The 23,663-nt window shown below is 38.3% G+C and overlaps 1 protein-coding gene across 10 annotated transcripts in view; it reads left to right on the top strand.

Annotated features, from left to right (window-relative positions):
* Nucleotides 1-23,663, top strand: part of LOC129762470 (serine/threonine-protein kinase tousled-like 2) — a 358,161-nt gene that overhangs the window by 307,366 nt on the left and 27,132 nt on the right. Inside the window, exon 1 of one of the 10 annotated variants that reach the window (XM_055760753.1) lies at nucleotides 8,308-8,668. The exons of 6 other annotated variants lie outside the window; for them this stretch is intronic. Coding sequence is in view for 1 of the 4 variants with exons in the window: in XM_055760747.1 (XP_055616722.1) it covers nucleotides 8,989-9,024 (36 nt within the window). In the remaining 3 variants the exon portion in view is untranslated. 3 more of the 10 variants (XM_055760749.1, XM_055760747.1, XM_055760754.1) reach the window with 3 other exon arrangements.

Genomic DNA, 23,663 nt, shown 5'->3' with positions numbered 1-23,663 from the left:
TTTTCCATCCGACAACGGAATATCTCCCCGGGTCCCCGGAATAAACGGGTCCACTGGCTTCGGCATCTTCAATGAAAATTCCAGTGCCTCTTTCAAACTCAAAGATCCTTGTTCCGTGTATGTCGCTGAACTGGGTGCGATATATTACGCATTAGGGATCATTGAAACATTGCCCATCGACCACTATTTTATTTTTTCAGACAGTCTCAGCTCAATAGAGGCAATCCGCTCAATGAAAGTTGATAAATGCTCATCTTATTTCCTAACAAGAATAAGACAACTATTGAGTGTTTTGGTCGAAAAATTATTCAAGATTACCTTAGCATGGGTTCCCTCTCATTGCTCAATACCGGGGAATGAGAAAGCGGACTCGCTAGCTAAGGTGGGCGCTTCAGAAGGCACACTTTTTGAAAGGCAAATTGCTTATAATGAATTTTTCCACATTCCTCGTCAGAATACGCTCGTAAGTTGGCAGCGCATGTGGAGTTTAGATGAGTTCGGTCGTTGGTTACACACGATTATCCCTAAGGTCTCGACGAGTGCATGGTTCAAGGGATTGAATGTAGGTCGTGATTTCATTCGCGTGATATCTCGGCTTATGTCCAATCACTACAACCTAAACGCGCATCTCTATCGCATTGGGCTCGCAGCAAACAATCTTTGTGATTGTGGCGATGGCTACCACGACATCGAGCATGTTGTCTGGTCGTGTATCCGGTTCCATGCTGCTCGCTCTCAGCTCTCTAGAGTACTGAGAGCACAAGGCAGACAATCGGATATCCCCGTCCGGGATATCTTAGGTAGCCGTGATCCTGATCTTCTGCTTCATCTATACCTGTTCCTCAGAAACGCCGATGTCAACGTTTAATGATGTTTCCTTCGTTGTGTCCCCGTTTCATATCCCTCCTATCCAAACGATAAACTTTTACTTAGTCGCGGCAATACATACATACACTCTTTACAGATACACGGGCCAAAGGTTGTGCAGTCCACTGATCATTCAACAAGAGCCAAAGGTTGTACCGCTTATGACAACTCTACACAAGCTGATGATTGCGCCGGCTAGTGACCATTCTATCCTGGATTCCTCGAGTCGAGAAAGACGCACCACGCTAGATATGGGGTACAGACTAGGGGGGCGTTGCTGATTAATGGTCAGCTGCATCCCAATAGCAGGTATCCCGTGTCGGGCACACATACAGAGCATCGAAGACTGCAACATACCAATTATGAGAACACTTGTAATACTAACCTCGAGCCAACCGCGAGTAATCGGTTACATATTACTAACATAGTTGTAAACAAACATTGTAGAAAAATTGAACTCCCGGCCCCGTTAGGCTGACGCCATATGAGCCTTAATAAAAATATATATTTTGGATAAAAAAAAACGGAATATCTCCCATTTTTCCGCGCCGCCGGAAGTCTAATCTAATAATCTACCCCAACCAGGGACATCAAGGTCGCGTGCGCCCAAACCCTCCATAAATCGTTGTCTTGTTTTCCGATCCGCGCGATACGAGTCAGTGACTGAAAAGCAGCGCCCCGTAGCTATCATCGTTGTCGAATCGCGCATTCCACACGGTAAAACCTGCTTACTCACACCCGTCGTACTCTTTCTCTCTGATTCCAGGAGTGTCTCGTTTTTCGCTCACCTACTACCCTCACTACTCTCGGTGCGCTTATGCTCTTGTTGTGTTCCTTTTTTTCCGTGCCCTCCATTGTGATTTAATTCTAAAATGTTTTCATTACAAGCCGCAGTCTATTTATAACCACCGCACTGTGTTACGAGCGCAGCAGGCGATGAGCGCCCCTTCCGTCGTCGTCGTCGTCGTCGTCGCCGCAGCCGCCGCCGGCTGGTTACGACGTGCGAGAGCGAAAAATAACATGAGAAAGAGAGAGAGCAAATGATGAGATGAAAAACCTTTTCGGTGAATCCATTTCTAAAATAACCAAATTATCACTCTACTCGCGACAGTCACTACGCTGCTGCCACTGCTTCACCGCTCCAGCGAGAGACACAACAAAAAGAGATGTGTAAACAAACACTTCACGGAACTGATAAGCGCGAGCGCAACACACCAACACTAGTGCCGTGATCATATGGTAAACTAAACATGGGACCAACACTCGCCGGACAGACGGTGCCCCAGTGCGCAATGCACACACACACACACACACACACCCAGCACTCTCGGTGCCGACGAACGGAAAAACGTAGCGCATGATGACATCGTACAACTTTAGCGCATTGAAAGAAAAATAACAACAACACAACACACGGTGTGTACACACATGCGAATCATATTCAATTTCTCACCGAGTGGTGGTGCTGCTGCTGCGTCGGAAGAGAAACGAACGAGAACGATCGCACAAAGGAGACGGCACTATTAAAATGAATGGGTACTCATTCTCTCAAGCTCGTTGCTGCAGCCGACCGTCGGCAGACGACGCGGTGGTCGAGCGGTCGTTCGCAAAGGAATGTAAATTTTTGAATTGCCAATTCTATCATTCTGGTCTCTCTCGTTTTCTGCAGCATGTGCTCTCTCTCTGTCAGATTAGAGTTTCTCAGGTTTTTTATCATCGTTTAAGTTTTTCTTAACCTTCCTGTACTCGCGTGCAAAATCATAACACGTATACTCGCGCACGGTGTCACAGACCGAAAATTGAACTTCTCTGTAATGTTGCCATTTTGTAATTTTCAGGTCTTATTGGCATTTATTTGAAGAAGAGTGAATGAAAAAACTCCAAAAAATATGTTTTCTTCGTCTTTATTATGTTTTAATAGCCATCTTATTCAGCCTCCTCAAAATAGAGTTATTTTTGATACTCCAACAAAAATAACGAAATTCGAATTTTCCACTGTTATTAATTAAAAGTAAGTCTTTTATCGAAGAGAAGAATATATAACGACCTCCTAGATAATTACCAGATGATAAAGATTCTGGAAAATAAAGTTTGCATATTCCTAATATTCTTTGTCTCTGTTTTTTTTTTGGTAAATTAAGAATTAATGCTTTTTTTTAGATGGGGCATAAAAAGATGATATAAACGAATTTCTAGGAATTTCCTTTTCTTTTTCTTGTTTTCTTGTGGATATTGTCCATTAGAAGAAAAAATATCCCCGAAACTGTAACTGTTAAAAATTACGATAAGGTACCGATTAGTTCATAGTTTACTGTTTACAATTCTTTCACAAGTGTGTAAATGTATGACCATTATATTTAGCGAATAAACTATACGAAAGTCAAACATTTATATTTTGCTTTTGAACGTATGAATCTAACGACGAATAGTTACAAAAAGGACTGAAAGCAAATAAGAATAGTCCGGTAATAATCTTATGCATTATATTCAATAAATATTCCACGCCACTAACATTAATCTATACATTTCATTCAACAATATTCCAGAATATGAAAGAAGGCACTTGTCCAAAAAAGCTCCTATACTCGCGTCGGTGTGTCAGACCGAATGTGTAAAAAAGTGGCACACGTCCCCTTTGTACCAACACATGCGATACGCTAAATGATGACGAACGACGAATAACGAAGCTAGAGAGAATCGCAAAGTCGTAGTGTTGATATTTTCTGAGAAATGAACGAATTATTGATTTCTCGGTCTGACAGACCAATGCGCGAGTATAGGAGTGTTAAAGGGCCCTTCACTCTGCCGTCATCATGGATAGTGGTGGTTAACAATGTTGGTAAACACAGGTACAATAGTAATATCTTGTGAAAAGTTATTATTTGTTGTCACCTCATAACTATAACAACATAGTCATTGAAAGTAGAACCAATATTTTTTTCAACCCGCTGGATCAACACAGAATTTGAACTTTTGTATCGCGGCCATTTTGGTTGATAGTTGCCCTTTTAGCCTTGCCGGTTTGTTGCTGTTTTCATTGCTGCTAATACTCTCGCGAACACATTTGCCTCCGATCACACACCGTGCGAAGCGAAGTATGATGGGTTTTACAATCGTGTTTTACTTTATCGCTCTCATTCTTCGTGCTCCTTCTTCGGACACTTTCTCTTGAAATGATAGTTGATTGGGTTCTTGCATACTTTTTTTTCTGCATAATACACGTTCCTAACAGTGATGCCAGTGGTTTTGTTTTGTGTTCAATCGATGGATTAATTATTTTAGAACATGCTTCTTCTGGATGATTTTTTATACATGCACACTTGTTCCTGTGTGATCTTTTTTACGATTCCTCATTTCTGCAACCCATTCAGTGCGATTTTATTATTGGATCGAAATCTAAATCAAAAGAATATAAAAAATCACGCAAAAACATTCCTGTATTGTCTCGCATAGTTATTATTTGTGAGAATGACGCATCGCAAAAATTCACCGTTTCGTTGTTCATTCGTAACACTAATATTTAGTTTGATCACCTTTATCTTCATTTACGGATTGGGATTGTTATTCAGATCGAAAATAAATTTCTTCTTTTTTGGTTTGGAAGAACGAACTAATTCTCAAATAAGTAAAAAAAATTAACAGAACACGTCTACATCTTGTTAGCTAATGCCTAATAACAATGAGATTCATATTCTGCAAAGGTATTGCAGATCACTCCCTTCTTCATAAAACGATGTTTTTATGCCTAATCTTTCGGAAAACACAAAAAAGACTTATTGTTTGATTCTAGTATTTCAAAAAACAACATCAAGTTCAATTGTCCCATGTTGATATTCAAGGCATAACTGTCCCGCCCTGAATGTTTATGCCCGTAACCAAGATTGATTGATTCAACTGAGGGAATCTTTTCACATTTCATTAAACAATAGTTTTCTGCTTTGTAAAAACTCATTGTATTGCCAAACTGAAATGCCTAAATATGGTAGAAAACTTTGATTGCGTTTTTCTCAGTTGCTGATTTTGGAACATGGGACAACTATGCGTAGAACGGCAGTATATAGGGTGAAGAAGGAAAACCTAAAAATAAAACAATTAACGAAATAATGAAATATTTTGAACACCTATAACTCGACATATCGATTGGAAAGATTTCTATGCAATTTTCATTGAAACAAATTATCACTTATTTAAAAAATGTCAAGAACAAACACTGATTGGCCCTGTGACACTGGCCAAAGTGTCCTGACGGAACACAACAGTTCTTCTGTTGGCCTTTTCTGGACGTTTCTAGTCAATCGCTAACTTCAAACGGTTCATTCGTTGGCAGTAGAGATCTGAATTTAGTGTGTTGCACTAAAAAAATCAAATATTTTTTTAGAATGAAAATTAGAAAAAAATGAAATAAAAAAATTAAACTGCACGTATTTTACTGTTACAGTAAGGGCAACCATTATTCACAATTTTGCATTTTAGCCTTTATAAAGAAAAAGTGTACAATGTACTGAATCTTCTGATTGTTGGATTCCTCTGAATGAAACACGCAAAAAACAGCGAAAGATTTTTTTTTAGTTTGGAATGTCACCTTTACAACGAGCCTAAATTTGAAATTGTATGATAGATATTATGCGAGATATCGATGACTGCAGCCAGCTACTGAGAAAATGATGGATTTCTTTTCCCCCAACCTATTCTAAAGATATGTTCGACGGGACGCACAACGTGGGGCGAGTGAAATTTAATTCTCCTATTCAGAACACACGGTGCCGTTTTTTTACTCATGTTTATTTCGAGTTTCTCGATTGTATCGTTGTATCTCTAAGACTTAAGAATAGGAACGCTGACTGCTTACAAGTCTTTTCTTAAATACTATGATTAACTAACTCTACACACTATTACGGTGCGCTAAACTAGGTGAGGAGCATCGCACGCGAAAGAAAAAAAAACTGAGAAGGAAACGAGAAATAGGAAAAGAAAATATGCATCGAAGCACATCAGGCTTTCTTCTTCTTCCTGAATGGCGTTAACGTTCTCTGTGGAACTTTTGCCGTCTCAACATATGCATTAACTAGCGTCATTCATTAATACTTAGTTGAGATTTCTTAAGCCAAATAACACGCCTTGAATGTATTCCGAGGGGCAAGCTCTAGAATACGCGTGACCACAGTGCAAGTCGAAGGAAATTTCTTTGACGAAAAATCCTCCGGCCAGAACGGGAATCGAACCCGAACACCCGGCATGATAATGTGAGACGCTAACCACTTGGCCACGGGTGCACCCTAACATCAGGCTTTACGTTTGTTAAAACAAAGTGCTGCCCAAATGTGTCGTAAACAAACATCGGACACTCATGGTCGTTGTGTAAAAGAACCATGGTGTTTCGTTACGGCGCGAGAATAATTAGGATCTCCAGTCGTAAACGTTTGATGGGTGATTCGTGCTTTACGAAGAGTAATCTAATGTGGGTTCGGGGTTTTGGTTAATCACATTTCGTTAAGTGTGAAATGAGAAAAACTATACATGGAAAAAGGATAAGTTATTGGGAACGTGGGAAAAGGATGTGAATGCTACCCTATTTGGAACCTTTTCATGATTGAATCGAGAGTAGACAAACCTGTTGGATATTCGGCTGGATTTTGCGTTGTTCTATTCGATAAGTCATCAGATGCATGGCTTCTATGAGCGTGATGTACTAATTTATTCATTTTATTGTACACTGTTATTTACAAATCAGTGTTTTAGGAATTTATGTTCGGCAATTTAACACTACCGGTATTTTGCATGAATTAGATTGGGAAATCACAAGCACATTTTATAATTCTCTCCCAAATTCCCAAAAATCTTGACTGTATTGTTGTCCAAAATTCGCATTCAAAGTGTTGGAAGAATTCAATAGAACATTATGATGGCTAGAAATATATAATTTTGGAGAAATTCTATAATTAAAGGGTTCGATCATCGCTTGGCGTTCATATACTCACCTGAGAATTTTCGCATACTTGTCAGACAGTAGAAAACTATTTTTGGTACCTACAATTTGCAATGATGTGCTTCTCTAATTTACTCAAAGCCTTGATCGCAACACAACACAACACTACGAAATAAGCAGTAATTATTACCGGGTTCAAACCTTTCATCTGAACTCGCCGTCATCCAAACTCTTTCCTGCATCTTCAAGTGCGACAGGGCAAACGCAGTCAGCTATGTGTGAAGCGATCACCACTACCAATGCGCCGCCTTGCGTAAAAATGACATTTGAGCTTCAAAGTTTTCCTGATGACCGATCCCGATGGAAACAATAGAAAACACACACACCATTATTGATTGAACAGGTAGCTCGCTTGATCACGCGTCGCCTCTGGCTAAATTAAAAGACCCTACAGAAACGATCGAGGAATCGAATGATTGCTGGTTGATAAAAATAATTGGATATGCTATTGACATAGTTAGCAAAAAATTGTGTTATTAGATTTAAAAAAAAAACAGAAAAAATGATTTTTCATTTCTGCCCGATATTTCTGTCCACTACATCTACATCTACACTTAGGGAGGTGGGGAAAATGGTCATGCCAAATTTCCACAACCGACCATGTACATTTTGTTTATTGTTTATTGTATATTCCAAAACATGAAAGTTGAATCTTTAAGATGATGTACATTCCATCTGCATGCGTTGTCATGTTGTTACATAGTTGCGACATTTCAAAAATCTCATGACTCATTTTTTTATATCGTAGAATTAGCTATTCGCAATGACAGTGGCACGACGTCGACGTCTGATGGCGACTTTCAATTAGGGGCCTTGTTTTGGCCCCAAACTCGATAGTGTAATCTCAATCTTTATTCACAATTTTAATTTTAAAAAGGTGTTCATTCCACCTGAAATCAATTATTATCTTTGACGCTTTCCTGAACTCGTAAACGAAGCTCAAAGCCGTCAACGCGACTAGATATCAGACGTCATCCTGCGTCAAATATGGTCACAATTGTATGTATGTATTGTACACCGTCGTACTGGCACCACTGCTGCGCCTCGTTTAATTTTTCATCAAAAACACATCGAGTGCGCTGTGTTGTTGGATATGCCTTTAATTGTTTTCTTTTTCTGTGTTGCTACGATTTGACTCCTTGTGGTGCGTATCGATGCGCGCACTCACCAAACGTCATCATCTCATCTGGCAGCCGAGCCGTAGCTCTGTAACTCGCCCGAGAACGAAACGAAACCTTCCGTGTCCACTCATTCTGTGAGCGTTTAGATCTTCTTAGAACGGGTGGGTGCACTCAGCCACGGGCACATCTCACTGTGTGTGCAGAGCAATTGGAAAGGTGAGCGACAAGTGCGTTCTTGAACACTGCCGAGTGCCCTCTCCGTCGTCGTCGTCGGTCACATCATCGCGTGTCGTCGTCTTCGTTTGTTGTTCACTCGCGCGCGCTCGTGTATGTCGGATAAAGTTTGTTGTGCTCTCCTCTGTGGTGCAAGAAGAGTGTGTGTATACCTCTACACACGTTATACGTTTTTTTTTGCTCTGTATATCGCCGCCCGTTGTATATTCATTCGCTCAGTGCTTTCTTGTGTTGTGTGTTTTGTACAATTCATTATATTGGTTGGTGCGCTGGTGTGTCGCCATATTGGAATTTTTGATTTAGTTGTGTCGGGACTATTAGGATTTGCACGAATTTTCATCCCAGATCCGCCTGGAAAGTTTTTTTTTCATCGATAAATGAGCAATTAATTTCGCTAAGTGGAAATTTACAATTTCTTTACGGTGTGAATTGTTATCAACAGCGGAGCATAAATAGTAAAGTGGGTATCCTGAATTCTCCCCTCGTTGGTGGTGTGTGAAAAAGTGTATTTACGAATAAAACATGAAATATTAAATTGCGGTGGAAATTATATTATACCCTCCGGTTTGGCCCATGTGTGCAGTGGATGATGATTTGCGATAGTATTGGTAATTATACGTTCATTTTCGTTATGTTCGCATAGGAAAAACGTCAAAAAAAAACAATTCAAATAAAACCCTTCATCCATCATAAGAAAATCAAATTTACATCCCAATTTCGATTTTGAACTGCGCTCGCCTTTAAGAAAATCAGCGTCAGCCATGTTTGGATTTTCAGAATATGTGGAAACGACAAAGAAAAAAAAGGCAGCAAAAGGTAAAGAGTCTCTCGTGCGCTGAATATACGTATGAATATAAAATATATGTATACAAATGGGTATATTTGTTTCTCGCGTAATCAAACTTGGACAGCAGTCAGAAGAAAATTTGAACACAAAACAGAGGGCTCGAAAAGCGAGAGAGCGAGAGCGCTACGCGAATCGTTCGTGAGCAGGGTTGCCGATAAAATTTTTCTAAAACTGGTAGATTGATCTTAAAAAAACTGGATCTAAAACCGGTTTTTTTTAAGATCAGCTTTATAATAGAATCTCCTTCGAAATGTTTCATATAGTATTTAAATATGCTTTATGAAATTGTAAAAAAAAAATACGTTTCGCACCACTCGAACATCACCGTGAAGCAATATTTGAGGACCGTTTCTTTTAAAGCCTCTGGAAAATACAGTTTTATTTGGGTAAAACTCAAAATCTCATATTTATTGCTTCATGTCCTTTGAATCGCTTATAAAACGATCGTCGCAAAATTGCTCGAAAATGTGATTAATTGAGGTGCATTAGGACACGGTTTATGGTTATCGATCCTCTCTTCGAAACTCATCTCAATCTTCTCTTCTCTTTGGCACAGACCTACTGATCCATAATTGATCTCAATCTTCTGTTCTATCAATAAGGTCGTGTACCTCATTGGCCAGATAATGTGAAAGCCATGACCAAAACAAAAGAGCATAAGCCTACCACTCATTGACAAATTCCAAGAAGACCTTTAGATTTACTATGGATCTCGCTGTCGCGAATAACCAAACCAAATTTTGTTATTGAAACCAAGATGGAGCATTTCCTCCTGTGATTGTTAGACCTGAATGCGAGAATCATCGTAAACTGCTGTAAAAAAGTGTACACGCATTTGTAGTATAACTTTTCAACGGAGTTTTATGACTTCTCTACCATTCAATTTCCATCAGGAAAAACTTCTGAGAATTTTGATCATTGATCGATTGGTTGTAGCACTGGTTGGAATGAGTAGCTGTGATCGGTGGTTTGAAGCGATCCAAATGATTGTGCTTCGTTGTACCATTGTTTAGTCCATTACAAACTCCGTCAGCTTTCTTTCCCTTGACAACACACTCACGACACGAGACCTCGCATCGTTGTCTTGGTCGTGGGACAATCCAGCTCCTCCATACAAAAAACAATCGTGATTCTGGATCGATGTCAGTATGTCAGATATCTTTTTCTACGTATACCATACAAATTTGTTATGGTATAGATCAACAATGACATACAGAAGTACAGTTGAATAGATATTTCTTGCAAACCATGTTTTTTGAAGTAGTTTAATAAGTTTCCATCATTCGTAAAGCTTTCGTTTTGAAATTTTCGACAAAACATCGACGAATTGAACGAAATGGGAAGAACCGAATAACAACTAGCCTCGCCTGTTGCGAATGAAAAACGACTGAAAACCAGCATCAAAAATGGATCGCCAAATGTGTTGCTGAGCGTGAAACCCGAGGTGGGAATCATCCGATTCGAGCCGTCTTTATTTTGTTGTGTTCGTCTCTGCACGTAGATCAATGATATGGAGAGAAAAATCGGATTTTTTTCGAAAAACTCTGATGGAAAAATCGGGAAAATTGAATTTCCATATGTTCACATAAATTACATCGTGATAAGCGGTATCAGTCCATTGGATGTATGCGCTATCAAAATTGATATTTATTCGAAAGTGGAAATGGATTTTCAAGTCGAATAACAAGTTTCTATATCTTCTATCCGTGTGAATAAAAATGGATCGTCAAGCTTTTGCTGCGAAAAAATACGAATTCGCGTTGATTTAACAGTTGCCTCTGTCCACATCAGAAAGTCGGAACAAGGCAATCAAGATGAGTGCAACAAGATAAAAAAAATCGCTAAACTTCATATCGATGGAATAATTTAAGCAATATTGCTGCTGCAGAATAACAAATTATTTTCCGAATTTCTATTTGTACTCTACTGTATTTTATAATATTGAATTGTATCGAGTTCGAGATATATTTGAACTCACGTTTGTGAGTAATATAAATTTGTTTCACCAATCTTGTACAACTCGTTTCCGTTGTAAGGACGATAGTTTGACAGTTTCGCATGATTTCGTAACTCCATGTGAATGACTTTAGCGAAAACATTTTGCAAGAACTAATTTCGCACCTGAAAAATTCACTTATTCTAAAACAAGCATTAGTAAGAAAACGTAAATGTTCGAATCATATCAGGAAATCAATTTTGGGCGGGACAGAGTTCGCCGTGTCAGTTAGTTCAGTTAGTTTTACATAGAATGGGCAAAACTGAAGCACACATAAAAAACTGGATGACTGGATCGAGAAAAAAACTGGAAGAATTCAAGTTAAAATTACAACATTGGCAACGCTGTCCGTGAGAGAGAGAGAGCAAGAGAGGGTTCTCCCTAGAATGTATCAGACGGTCGGACGGACGAACAACAGAGGCACAGGAGGTTCTTGCGTGTTTGTGTTTGTGTGTCACACGTCTCGCATGTGAAAACGGAATTAAATGAACCTTCGGATAATTGGGTACGAGAATTTTACGTCACTTGGTGCTCGTCGTCGTGATGAATAACGGCAACAAGAATTGGCCAACTTTTATTATCGTGTCCGCCATTAGTGTGCCGAAGTGAAGTGGTGAATCTCAAGGTGAATGATTTATTGCGGCGGTGGGTTAAAATAACAATGTCATGCCATTTTGAGAAAATTATGTGACGCTTACGCTCGGACCGAAAATAACTGCTTAAGAAAACTTTAAAAGTTCAACAAGAACTTCATTTTTCGGATCCACAAGTCTTTAACCTTCAACCAGGAGATTATCTAAATATGGCCGCAATCGGAAGTTATCAGTCAGTAGCAGCGGTACGAAACTGGTTCAAACATTATTCAGCTGCCTGTCAAAAGTTCTCGCTCTCTCATTTTACTTTATTTTCTAGTATTGTGTGGTTTGGTGGTGGTGCCGCGATTATCTCAACACTTTATTCAATGGAATCCATGCGGTGGTTACTCACAACGAGGTGGATGACTCTCCTCTTATTCAGAGCGAGTGCTGTGAGCGAGCCGGTCACTCACAATTCCCATTCATGGATTGCAAATTTTGCCACTGAAACTGAACCAACATCGTGTTGGGGAGAACCAAGTCTGCTGCTTGTGCAGCAGCTGTGCGAAGTGCATTCTCCACATTCTCCACTCATTCTCTCGACTCTCTCTCTCTCCCATTCCGACACTACACGGCACAACATCACCACCAACACACACGCAACCATCAGTGCAGTGCAGATTTTTATGAATTAAAAGTCTCAGCTTCGGCATTCCGCCGTCTGGACCGGTCTAGACTGGTCGTGCCTTCGACAATTCTCGTTGTGTGTTGTTTACATTGTGCTGCGCTCAACATGCTGCTGCTGCTGCCGCTGTTGTCATTGGTGCCGTTATGTACTCGCTCGGTTTTTTTTCGCTAACTCTCTCTTTCTCTCTCGCTCATACATGACAATAGCCGTGTAATCTTTTCCCGTCGCTCGTTTCGCCTGCTACTGCTGCCGCTCGCGCGGGAGGTGTTTTCCCATTTATCACCTTGCCTTTGTTTCTCCGCCTGTTCGGTTCCATTCTTCCTCCGCCGCCGCTCGTACGCGTTTGTTTTGATCGTGTCGAGGAGTACCCCTCGTCGCATTCCGGCGGGGATGGGAACACACGATCGATTGCATCGAGATCATCATCGTGTTTGTTCAAGTTAATTAGCGATTTTCAAGATAGTCGTCTCCGGCGCGGGGCCCGAGTTTGGCTCTGGCTTTGGAGTAGTGTGCCTCTCGACCTCGGTTGCGGTGGCGAGTTGGAGCGATGTTTCGTCGGGTCGTGTTTGAAGATGTGCGAATTTGGTGTGCCCTGACCTCGCCGATGGCACGGTGTGCAGTGCTGCTAGATGTTTTTTTTATCGCGCTACTTTTGAAATTGTATTATGATACAGTAAACTCTCGATTATATCACTCTCGATTTTATTATTGTAAATTGTTTGCTTATATAACATTTTTCTAAACATGAGAAGTAATGCGAACAGTTTTATTATTGAAAAAAAACATGCGAAATAAGCAGAAGATATGATTTTTGAGTAACTTTTAGAGATCAGCCTTATTCAGCAGTTCAGAGATTTTGTTTCTTACAGCGCTGTACCACTCACCTGGAAGTTCTAAATCAAGAACTATGCGCAATTCTGAGCGTTTTTTTTCAATATATGAAATAAAATGCAATGATTTCAAGACAAACATTAATCCATATGTCAAGACAAACTGGCTAAATTTTATGTCGAAGTTCCTATGTTGTGCTGTTAAGGATAACTAGAACATAGAAGAACCCAAACGATCTACTAATGCCTGGATGAACCTACAACTGGATGAGCCCGTGATTGATTCCAAAAGCGGCTTGTCCCAGAAGTTTGTTAGTTTCTAATAAAAAATAATAAATAACAGAAATTCACTCTGATGGGGGGTTAATAGAAGTTTTTTTGTTCTATCGCCAAATGCAACATCTATTGCTTAACTAATGGAAAAAACATAATACAAAATAAAAAACTAATCTTTCATATAATTAATGAATGACTTGATTACGCTATGTTCAGAAGCACTGAACAAGACGCTGAAACAATATATTAGGTGTGCTTTCATCATGGATTTCCGATAAAAAGACATTTGTTTGAGCTCGGGTAGGTTGTACGCCTCGATAAAAAAGACATTACTTTATTCAAAGTATGCTTCATCAGGAAGCCACTACCTTGCAACATCTTTCATGAAATATACAGATCTCGCGCTGGTAGAAGATTGGTTGCTTTAAAGCGATCCAGTAATTCCGTCAATTTTTGATTTCTTTATTAGATCGGAACTATTTTTCACACTACCGACGTCATGAACCGAAGAAAATATTAATCTAAGGAAGCAATGTCTGGGTTAGGGTGAGGTAAAGCCCTCAGCTGTTGTTGTCATGCTGTCAAATTATCTTGCCTTATATATTCTTCCATTCCGATTGTTTTTTTTTTTCAGAACTCTGTTAGAGCTATCAATTCAAATCGGTACCATTCTCCAGTGATAGTTTCAGGCGGTAGATGCTTCCGATTGTGTGTTTAAAATTTAACCACTGATTTTCCATACCATAGCGAATTCCGTTGCTTCAAAACATTCCATGAATGAGGCAATTTTTATGTTTATGCGGATGATGAAATAGGACTCGTCATTTGAGTGTTTTCAAGTAGGTTTTTACTGGTTTCGGCGAACATTGCCATGATGTATGATCACTGTTTCGTGCCTCTACTCGTTTCAAGATGTATGCGCAGTACACATCTTATTTTATGCGCAGTACACATCTCAATTGCATCAATTGAATTCGATATCATTTCGCAGTGATGGTTTCGTTCGGTTTTAACAGGTCGTAATAAATAACACCGACCTGGTCCCATCAAATAAACAGTATTATGATCGCAGCTTGATTTATTTTGCAGAATCGACCACCTTTTTGTCGCTGAAGCTAATATCCCTTGCTTTTGAACCATTCCCAACGCATGCAATCGCTTGGAAAAGGGCTGATATTTTACTCGGAAGTTGTTCTTCCCATAGTTATCCTAGAAAGGTCCTGCAGTGACTTTCCCGTCAAACACTTTATATTTTTTTCCATATTTAGCCAAAAATTCTGTTTTGGGCCTTTAGAAAAAAAAAACAGAAAAGCGAAGCATTTTAGCTTCCAATTAACATCATGATAACAGTTCTCTGTAGGTTTCAGTGATGTTAGATTTACCTGATGTTCAAATAAATTATTTACCTTGAGATTATTACGACTTATTTTGAAAAATGTCATAAAATATTATATTTTCACTTCTCACATCAAATAATAGAAAAAACATTAGAGGCGTGTATAAACTAAGCGGCACGAACGAACAAAGCAACAACTGCATTGTGCTAGTACTAGTCATCTGATATAATCAGTTTTCTGATACAACGATATGCCAATTCACCAATGGCGACTCTTGTTTTCGAGTGTTCAACGAAATGGCAGTAACGAAGAATGCTGCGAATAAACACATCCGTAAAATCCGAAATTTAAATGGTAGCTTAAAAATAAACAAAATAACGCAGGAGATGAAGGAAATGGGGAAAAATCCAACTGTACCATGTATATTATACAAATGCTTACCAGTATTTGTGAGTCATGACATTTTCTGTTATGTTATGTCTCATTTAATGTCATAAATCGGGATGACAAAACATGAGCTAAAAATCAATTTTGGGTGCATATTAACAAAACAGATTCTTCTATATTTTATATGTATTTCTATTCAATAGTACAGATTTCTTGAAGAAAAGGTACATATTCTGCGTTTTTCTTTTTGGTGGATCGAGCTGTTTGGGTTGAAGATACATACACTGACGCTTCGACAGAATTTTGTTAATAATCGAGCGTAGTTATTGCTTAGTAATTAATGCGTAGTTATTGCTTAGTAATTAACAGCGTGTTGGCGGCAATAAAAACGGTTCAACAGAAAGCATCACGTCTCATCCTGCCAAAAGTGTTGAATATCACTATAATACAATATAATACAGAAAAAAAAGTTTGATTTTCTGCAAATGGGAAAACATGACTCAGAGTTCATTATTCATGACGATCGAACTCATTAAATTGAGCTACAAATTGGTGTACCGTACTAGATCTCACTCTCGGTGATTTTTTGCGACAATTTACAGATAGATGTCTCTTTAGAAGACAGATATTTGAAATCCTGTTGGATGAGATTTCCTTAGAGAACAGCTATGACTGATATACTTCTAATTTGAAAATTTGTATATATAAATCACGTTTATGACTACCTCCTTAATAGAAAACTCAAGCTTAATGATAGCTGATTTGTTGCGAAATCTGAAAATTGATTTGAAGCAGAGATCGAAATGCTGTGAGCGTAGAACATTCCGTCGCCTCTCATATTCTTAACGGTTTTTTCCCTGTGGGTGAAAACGAATGTTTTTCTCTCGAGTGGACCGAGCATTTTGATCTCTGATTTGAAGTATAATTCATATATTGATTAATAGAAAATATATTTCGAAAATACCACGAAATGAAACGAAAACTCACTGTAAAGTTAAGCTACAAAAATATCGTTGGAAGCTATCTGTAGGTGAAATTTCATGTCGACGGAGTAAATCTGCTTTCAATGTACGGACTCGTCATAATAAACAGGAGTATATTTTAATGATTATGGTGTCATCACCGATGCTTTGTAAATAAATATGTGGTTCTATGGTGAAGGCTGACTTGGTGAGAAGCTCTGAACCTATTCGACAAGTCGTAATGAAGTGAAATCAACCGCTTTCAAGTACCCTATATCGACGAAGTTACACTGGAATGGTAAACTAAGACAACAACGAAAAAAGTAACATTAAAGACGCAACACGGCGCAAACTTGCGCGCTTGTGTGCTTTATAACACGCCGTGTGATGCTGATACACAAATGGACACACGTACTACGCACCATAACGCGTCTCGCGGGTTCAAGGTGTTCGTATCGTGCACCCGCCATTCGTGGTTTGCCAATTCCACAACGTCTTGTTGTGAATCAGAGTGTGACTTGATATGGGGTTCTAGATTTGAAAATCGAAGGTGAGGTGGTGCAGTATGTACTGAGCTATAAACCTTTGTTTGCGCAGCTTACCAACGCATATGCAACATATCAATCGCGTATTTCACATTGCCACATTGGTCGATCTTTAATGCCCATTTCGGAGACAGAGCCCCTGCACTTATCAAGTCCACATCGACGGGAGTTATTAAAATTTCTTGCTCTCCCTTCCCATACACATGGTTCGTGCCCACAGCGGCTACCTCGGCGCCGGATAAAACCAGTTACTACCGGCACAAACGGAGCGCGAGGGTACATTTCACATTGAGATGTGCATACAAATCTCAAACTCAGAGCAGTAGAGTAGCGCACTGCTCTAGAGCAGCAGCAACGTTTATTGTCGTCAAATGAAACAATTACCTCTGCGTGTTGCAAGCGTGAGTTTGACTGTACCCCACGGCCGTTCAGTGCAAACCGTTTTAATTACGCCGTATTTATTGTCAGCGAGACAATCAAATTGACTTCCAATTGCCTCCCTGTGTGTACTTGAACGCGCAAGGGTGCGCTTACGTATCTATTAAACCACCCGAAAAAAAAAACGGAAGCTCTACAACAACAAACATGATGTCACGAAGTAGCACCCGATCGTACCCTACCCTACCTACTACTGGTTAGTAAGTAGTGTCGTGGGAAATGGTAGCGCGCCGCTGTGTGACATCGTTACCACCCATTTCATTTTATGCAATGAACAGCAGCGCAGTAATTGCCGAAACCGCATCGCTCCCAAAAAGGAAAAACATTTACGTTCGTACGGGAGAAGGTAAATGAGGCAGAGGGGAGTCATATCAGCCGCCAGAATCAGCATCACCACAACCGCTGAGAGATACTGTGGAAACCAGTTCGACAAAAGTGCCGCCGCACAAAACACGTTCCATGGTAGTTAACGTTCGCACTGTGTATCAATTTCACACTTGAAATCCTGATACGGATATACTATTAAAGAGTGCAAAACTGGCAGCACTGACCTCGTTCATTTCACTCACTTGTGTGTGTATACATTATTGCGAGCGAGAGAACACATAAAATGTAGCACGAGAGTCATGAACAGTATCATGATGACGGCACGAGGGATGACGTTCGCACAAATGCTTACTTGCTGAGCGATAAGACACGTATGATACGCGACACGATTGTGATGAATGAAACCGAGAGGCCGGCAGTGGTGTCACGTGCGTACACCCACACTCACAACGTCTGCTACCACTGAAAGTACGATGCGAATATTTTGTTGCATCACCGAACCGGATAGCTGAAGTGGGAATGGTACTGAAAAACAAAATCATGGGCTAAATGAAGTTTTGCTTGGAAGCAGAAATATGAGAGTCGGACTTTTCGAACTATTCAGAAGAAAATTTTAATTATGTTGATGAACGTAGTTTTCTGACCGCTGCGCAAAGAAAATCGATAGACTGCAAATTTTGTATATTGATATGTTTACCTGTTCCTTTTTCATTAACTCTAGAAAAGCATGTATATTAATGATAGTGTGATGGCAGCAGGGTCCGAAATCTTCGAAGGGGAAAAATGAAGACCGACTCTACTCTCAGTAGCTTCGTTTCGACTAGAATTGCTTCGGCAGTCGCCGTCAATAAATAATGAATTGACTAGTGTTGACTAGCGAGGAAGACTGATGAGCTACAAATCTGCCTCTTCATTCAACTGACTTCATTCCGCATTTTCTGATGTAAAAAAAAGTAGTTACCACATAAATGGACCCATCGTGAACTCCTCAAACCAACGAACTTAGACATTTACCAAGTATGCCATAAAGGTCCTCGCGTTAGTATTAGTAAATAGCGTGCTAAATCGCGCGCACACACTGCACGCTATTTTATACGTGTGAGTCATTTTCGTGTACGATACAAAAAAATCTAGCTCACCTGTAGCGTATGTCAAACCACGTTGAACTCAAACATCGATACATGCATACATGATACATGGGAGAGAGAGGAATGAATTCGTCTTGGGGGAAGTCACTTCAAAATGCAATGAAAACAATTTGACTGGGAAGAATGAAATGATATAGTCGAGTCGGTAGAGGGAGATAGCGAATAAACGCCCGACTGACTGTTTAGTCGGAAAAACTGCGTGGAGAAGCCAGAAGTCATTTCCGACTGAATACGGATATAGTCAGCTGACTATACTTAGTTCACTATGACTATGCCGAGCCCTAGATGTTAGTCTCACAATTTTGTTTCGTTAATTTGTTAACGTATTGTCAATAGCAGGTAACATCATTCGTGTCGCATGTAACATCGGCAGACATATTTTTATATTTATTAGACACATAATATAATAATTTAAAATTGAATTGCACTGCAAAGGATGATATGCAACGGCACATGTACGAGTGGTATGTGATTCGGTTCTTGCATTTGATATGAGATGGATCGCAATACCGTAAAGAGAACGAGGATAAATTTTTATGCGGACTGTGATTTGTTCGATTTTTTTACAGTTAGTAATCGACCCACATTCGAAGAAGTTTTCAACACAATATGATATCTCACATTACAGTGGGATCAAGTAAATACGAAATACACGAAATGTGGCTTCATTTGTCGTTCGATCGAAAGCCGATCTGACTTGAAAATAGTGCCTGACTATTGATCACAAAATTACTTTTTTCACAGTCTTCACGTAAAGAAAAATTTAAAAAATGATTTACTATGACCTACGATTTATAAATAAGGATACTATGAGCAAATGGGCATCCACTACAATTGATTCATTTATGTTTATAAGCGGAAAAAAGTTATTCTACACAACGAAATAAAAAAAAATGCTTAGATACATTTGAATAGACTTATTTACCGCTCCTATAATACAACGAACATTACTGCTTCTTAATCATGGTTTGCTCTAAAGAGTGCAGCACGATTAGACAAATAAGCAATGTAGCATAGTATACAGTTGTCCTTTGCTGACTGTCCCCAATGAGGATAGAAAAAAAAACAATTTTACCATTGTCGCTTCTTCGATCACGAGCTCATCGTATTCTTAGCATTTCAAACTGTGCAACAACCATTGTGCTAAAGAACATTCCCATCTACTTGTTCCGATCGTATGTGTTCCCTTTTCAATTGTGTTTTCAGTTTCTTTAATGAATTCTTTCAAGTTAGACGGTCTTTTTAAAATGTAAAAACTGAATAATTGATGTTCAATGTGTGTTGAAAGAAGTGGAATTAAAACAGAGGTTCATGAACTGTACTTTTAATTTTTTTTCTTCAAGACAACAAAGGATCTATTTTCAGTGGAAATTGACTAATTTGGATTTTGACAGCTACCATCAAGAACAAGTATTCAATTGTTTTTTTTTCTCTTTTTTTAGACTTTCAGCCTCCTGGGCTGGTTTGTCTCAGCCTTATGCAGTTTAGCTTTTCCAATTATTTTACATTTTCCAAACCGAGTTGCTTCCTGGAAAACTTACTGTTTGATGCGTTTTGGACCGCTGGAATCACTGGTTTGCTTTTTTTCAAAAATGAGAACATGACGGTTGATGTCTTCAGGGCTTTCTTCACCGACTTCTTGTATCACGAATCTCGTCCAAGCCAAACGAGAAAGCCGTATGTGGAAAAACCCATTCAAAATTATGCAAACAATTATCTCTCGAATAAATGACAAGATCCATGACAATTAAAACCATTTAACTGGGATAGACCTATATTCTATGTCCTTAAAAACACCCTCTAAAATAGCCAGACTGTTTCGCGGATAATCGGTATTCTACTGTGCGTTTCTTCATCGCTAGTAAGTTAAGTAAGCAAAGTAAATAACACCACGCTCGTGCCCGATGGTACCATGCATATTTGTGACACAAGTTAATAAATAGAACGTTTCGGTGCTGTTTTTTTTTGGCAAGAACAATATCATAACGATATATTCACTATACAGGTCGGACTCGATTATCTACAGACTTGATTATATATGATTCGATTATATACAATTTTGAACTCGATTATCTACAGTTTGGAAAAAAATCCTTTTTTTATATTTAAAATATGACTTATTTCAAGAAAAAATGTAACCTTTCAACTTTAAGGTGGAATTTAAGTGGCTATTACATGCACAGTGGGGTAAAATTCGTGATTTTTGAAGATTTTGCTTGAGTTTTCACCAGGAAATGTTTACATCGATATTGCTGCCAAATTAAGAAAGATAGAAGTTGGGTGGCAAAGAACAAATTGAAGAGCAGTTAGAGAGCTTCATTTTAATTGATAGAAACAATCTAGTTTCGTTCAAATTTAGTTCAAATTATTAAAACACGTTAAAAATTATTAACTTTTAAGTTTTTCACTTCCAAAATGTTATTAAAATCCACTAATTTAGATGTTCCACTACTATATCCTGTACTAAATTCTCTCATCTTTCAAATGAGAGCAACCGAATCGTATTCCGTAGCGTACTTTTTTATTTAGAGCCAGTTTGAGGCAACAGAGTCCGGAACAAAAAAAAGTTCTATAATTCTGTCATCTTTGAAATTCGAATGTATGCGTAGGAGGATTTTTTCATCAAATATGATCGTCTATCACCTCCTGAGAGAATCTGGATTTTTTTTTCATGTGAGAAAGGTGTTTTTTTGACTTCAACGGTATGGATCAAAAATCAAATTACACTTTTATATTCAAAAAACGAAAAATACATGCAAAAAAAAACGAATAAAAAAAATTTTTTTTGACTCGATTATATACAGGATTCGATTATATACAGTGAAAAGAAATCAGAAACTGTCCACGCTGCATTCACATGATAAAGCTTTTTGTGAATGCTTTCTACATTCGGAGCTAGAAAGAACAAAAAGGATTATGTTTGGGCAATGATTGGAAGTTAATCAAAATAATAACGTTCAACCCATTTCATTCTGATCAATCCGATAATTTATAAGTAATTGTACTTCATTTCGAGAAACGGGTTCCAAAAAAATGTTTAGCAGTTCCACCCCAAATTATCTGAAAACAGCTAGTTCATGACCGAATCTCTTTGATGGTATAGTCGATTTTGCTTCAGCACTACGGGGGGATTTCTCTAGAGATAGGCAATAGTCAAAAATTTAAGATGAGCCAAAACACGTCTAAGAAAATCAGTTCTCAAAAATTAACTGAACATTCAAAATAGCCGTACATGTCGGCATAAGTGAGAAACATTAGTACCAACATAATGCCACAAAAAAATATAGAATCGAATATACGTAACCCGCATAAGTTTGAAAGTCGCGATACTTTTTGAACAGACCTCGTATATTTCAATAACGAATACCATTTTCATAGGAGCAAATTGATAATCATTTTTCGAAAAATCTATCTTCAATAGTTTGCTAGCCTGATTGGAAAATAATGTTTAACAAAGTTGTTGATAGCGTTCCGTCATGAACAACACAAAACAACAGAGTTGATCTAATCCCTTCATGCGCCACACTCAACGCGGTCCAGGGGATCAAACAAAACAAAAAATTCAAAGGAGCGAAATTATTTGTTGATTATTTGTTATCCTCGCCGCCCGCAACAAAAGTTGTAAGAAAGTTAATGGACTATGGAAAAGAAAATAACACCGTTGAAAAATATACTTGAATAAAATAACATTTAACCTGATCTTAACACCACCGTTCGATATTTTTAATAAATTTTCACTAGTCTTGATTACTCAAAATACTAGAATCTTGACAAACCAGATGGAATGGCATTGAGTGATATTATTTTAATCGTATTTTTGTTCTGGGATTTCTCAACCATGTATCATCAACGTCATTTTTTGAAATAACATTAATTAAGTGGTTTTCAAGTTGTTCATAATTTTGTTAATATTTCTTTGACTCATGATTTTCAATTAAATAGCTATCTCCCTCAAAGCACAAGAAGATTACCAGATGTATACAATCCTCCTCTTTGCTACCTTAGCTTCAATGCGATGGTTTTCTATGTCGTGAAATTCGAAAGAAGAATTCCCAAAGTATATCTAATTATGAATTTATTTCTCTGTATTATATCATCATTATTTATCTTATAACGGTTCACAAAAAGTAGGAATATTTATAGAATATAATGCATAAGATCATTAACGGACTATTCTTATTTGATTTCAGTCCCTTTTGTAACTGGATTGAACGGATCCATATATCAACTATCCGTCGATAGATTCATACGTTCAAAAGCAAAATGGAAATGTTTGACTTTCGTATAGTTATTCGCCAAGTATAATGGTCATACGTATACACACTTGTGCAAGAATTTCACTTGTGGAAGAATTGTAAACAGTAAATATAAAGTAATCGGTGGCTTATGGTAATTTTTAACTGTTACAGTTCCGGGGATATTTTTTTATAATGAACAATATCGACAAGAAAACAAGAAAAACAAAAGGAAGTTACTAGAAATCCTTTTATATCATCTTCTTATGCAAACTTTATATTCAAGAACATTTATCATCTGGTCGTTATACATTCTTCTCTTCGATAAAAAAAACCCGAAAAACACGCAACAACTGCATGAGATGTAAAAAAATATATGTTTCGAGCATGCAGTTATGCTATGATCTGATTCTTACTCCAATGAAACCACAATCGATTAATACGTTTTTATGTTATTTTATAGCTCTTTATACTTTCATGAATTATGTTCAGTTGCTCACTTTTAATTAATAATAGTGAAAAATTCGAATTTCGATATTTGTGTTGGAGTATCAAAAATGACTCTGTTTTGAGGAGGGTGAATTAGACGACTATTAAAACATAATAGAGATGAAGAAAACATATTTTTTGGAGTTTTTTCATTCAATCATACCCTCTTCTTCAAATAAATGCCAACAAAGCCTGAAAAATACACAATGGCAACATTACAGAGAAGTTCAATTTTCGGTCTGTGACACCGTGCGCGAGTATACGTGTTATGATTTTGCACGCGAGTACAGGAGGGTTAACTATGGTTAATAAAATAGAAAACCGATTACTCGCGGTCGACTCGAGTTGAGAAGAGTATCACATTTTCATTATGAA

The sequence above is a fragment of the Toxorhynchites rutilus genome, chromosome 1 (genome assembly GCF_029784135.1).
Source record: "Toxorhynchites rutilus septentrionalis strain SRP chromosome 1, ASM2978413v1, whole genome shotgun sequence".
NCBI lineage: Eukaryota > Metazoa > Arthropoda > Insecta > Diptera > Culicidae > Toxorhynchites > Toxorhynchites rutilus.
The sequence above is the reverse complement of the archived record's forward strand: the minus strand, read 5'-3'. Positions and strand labels throughout refer to the sequence as shown.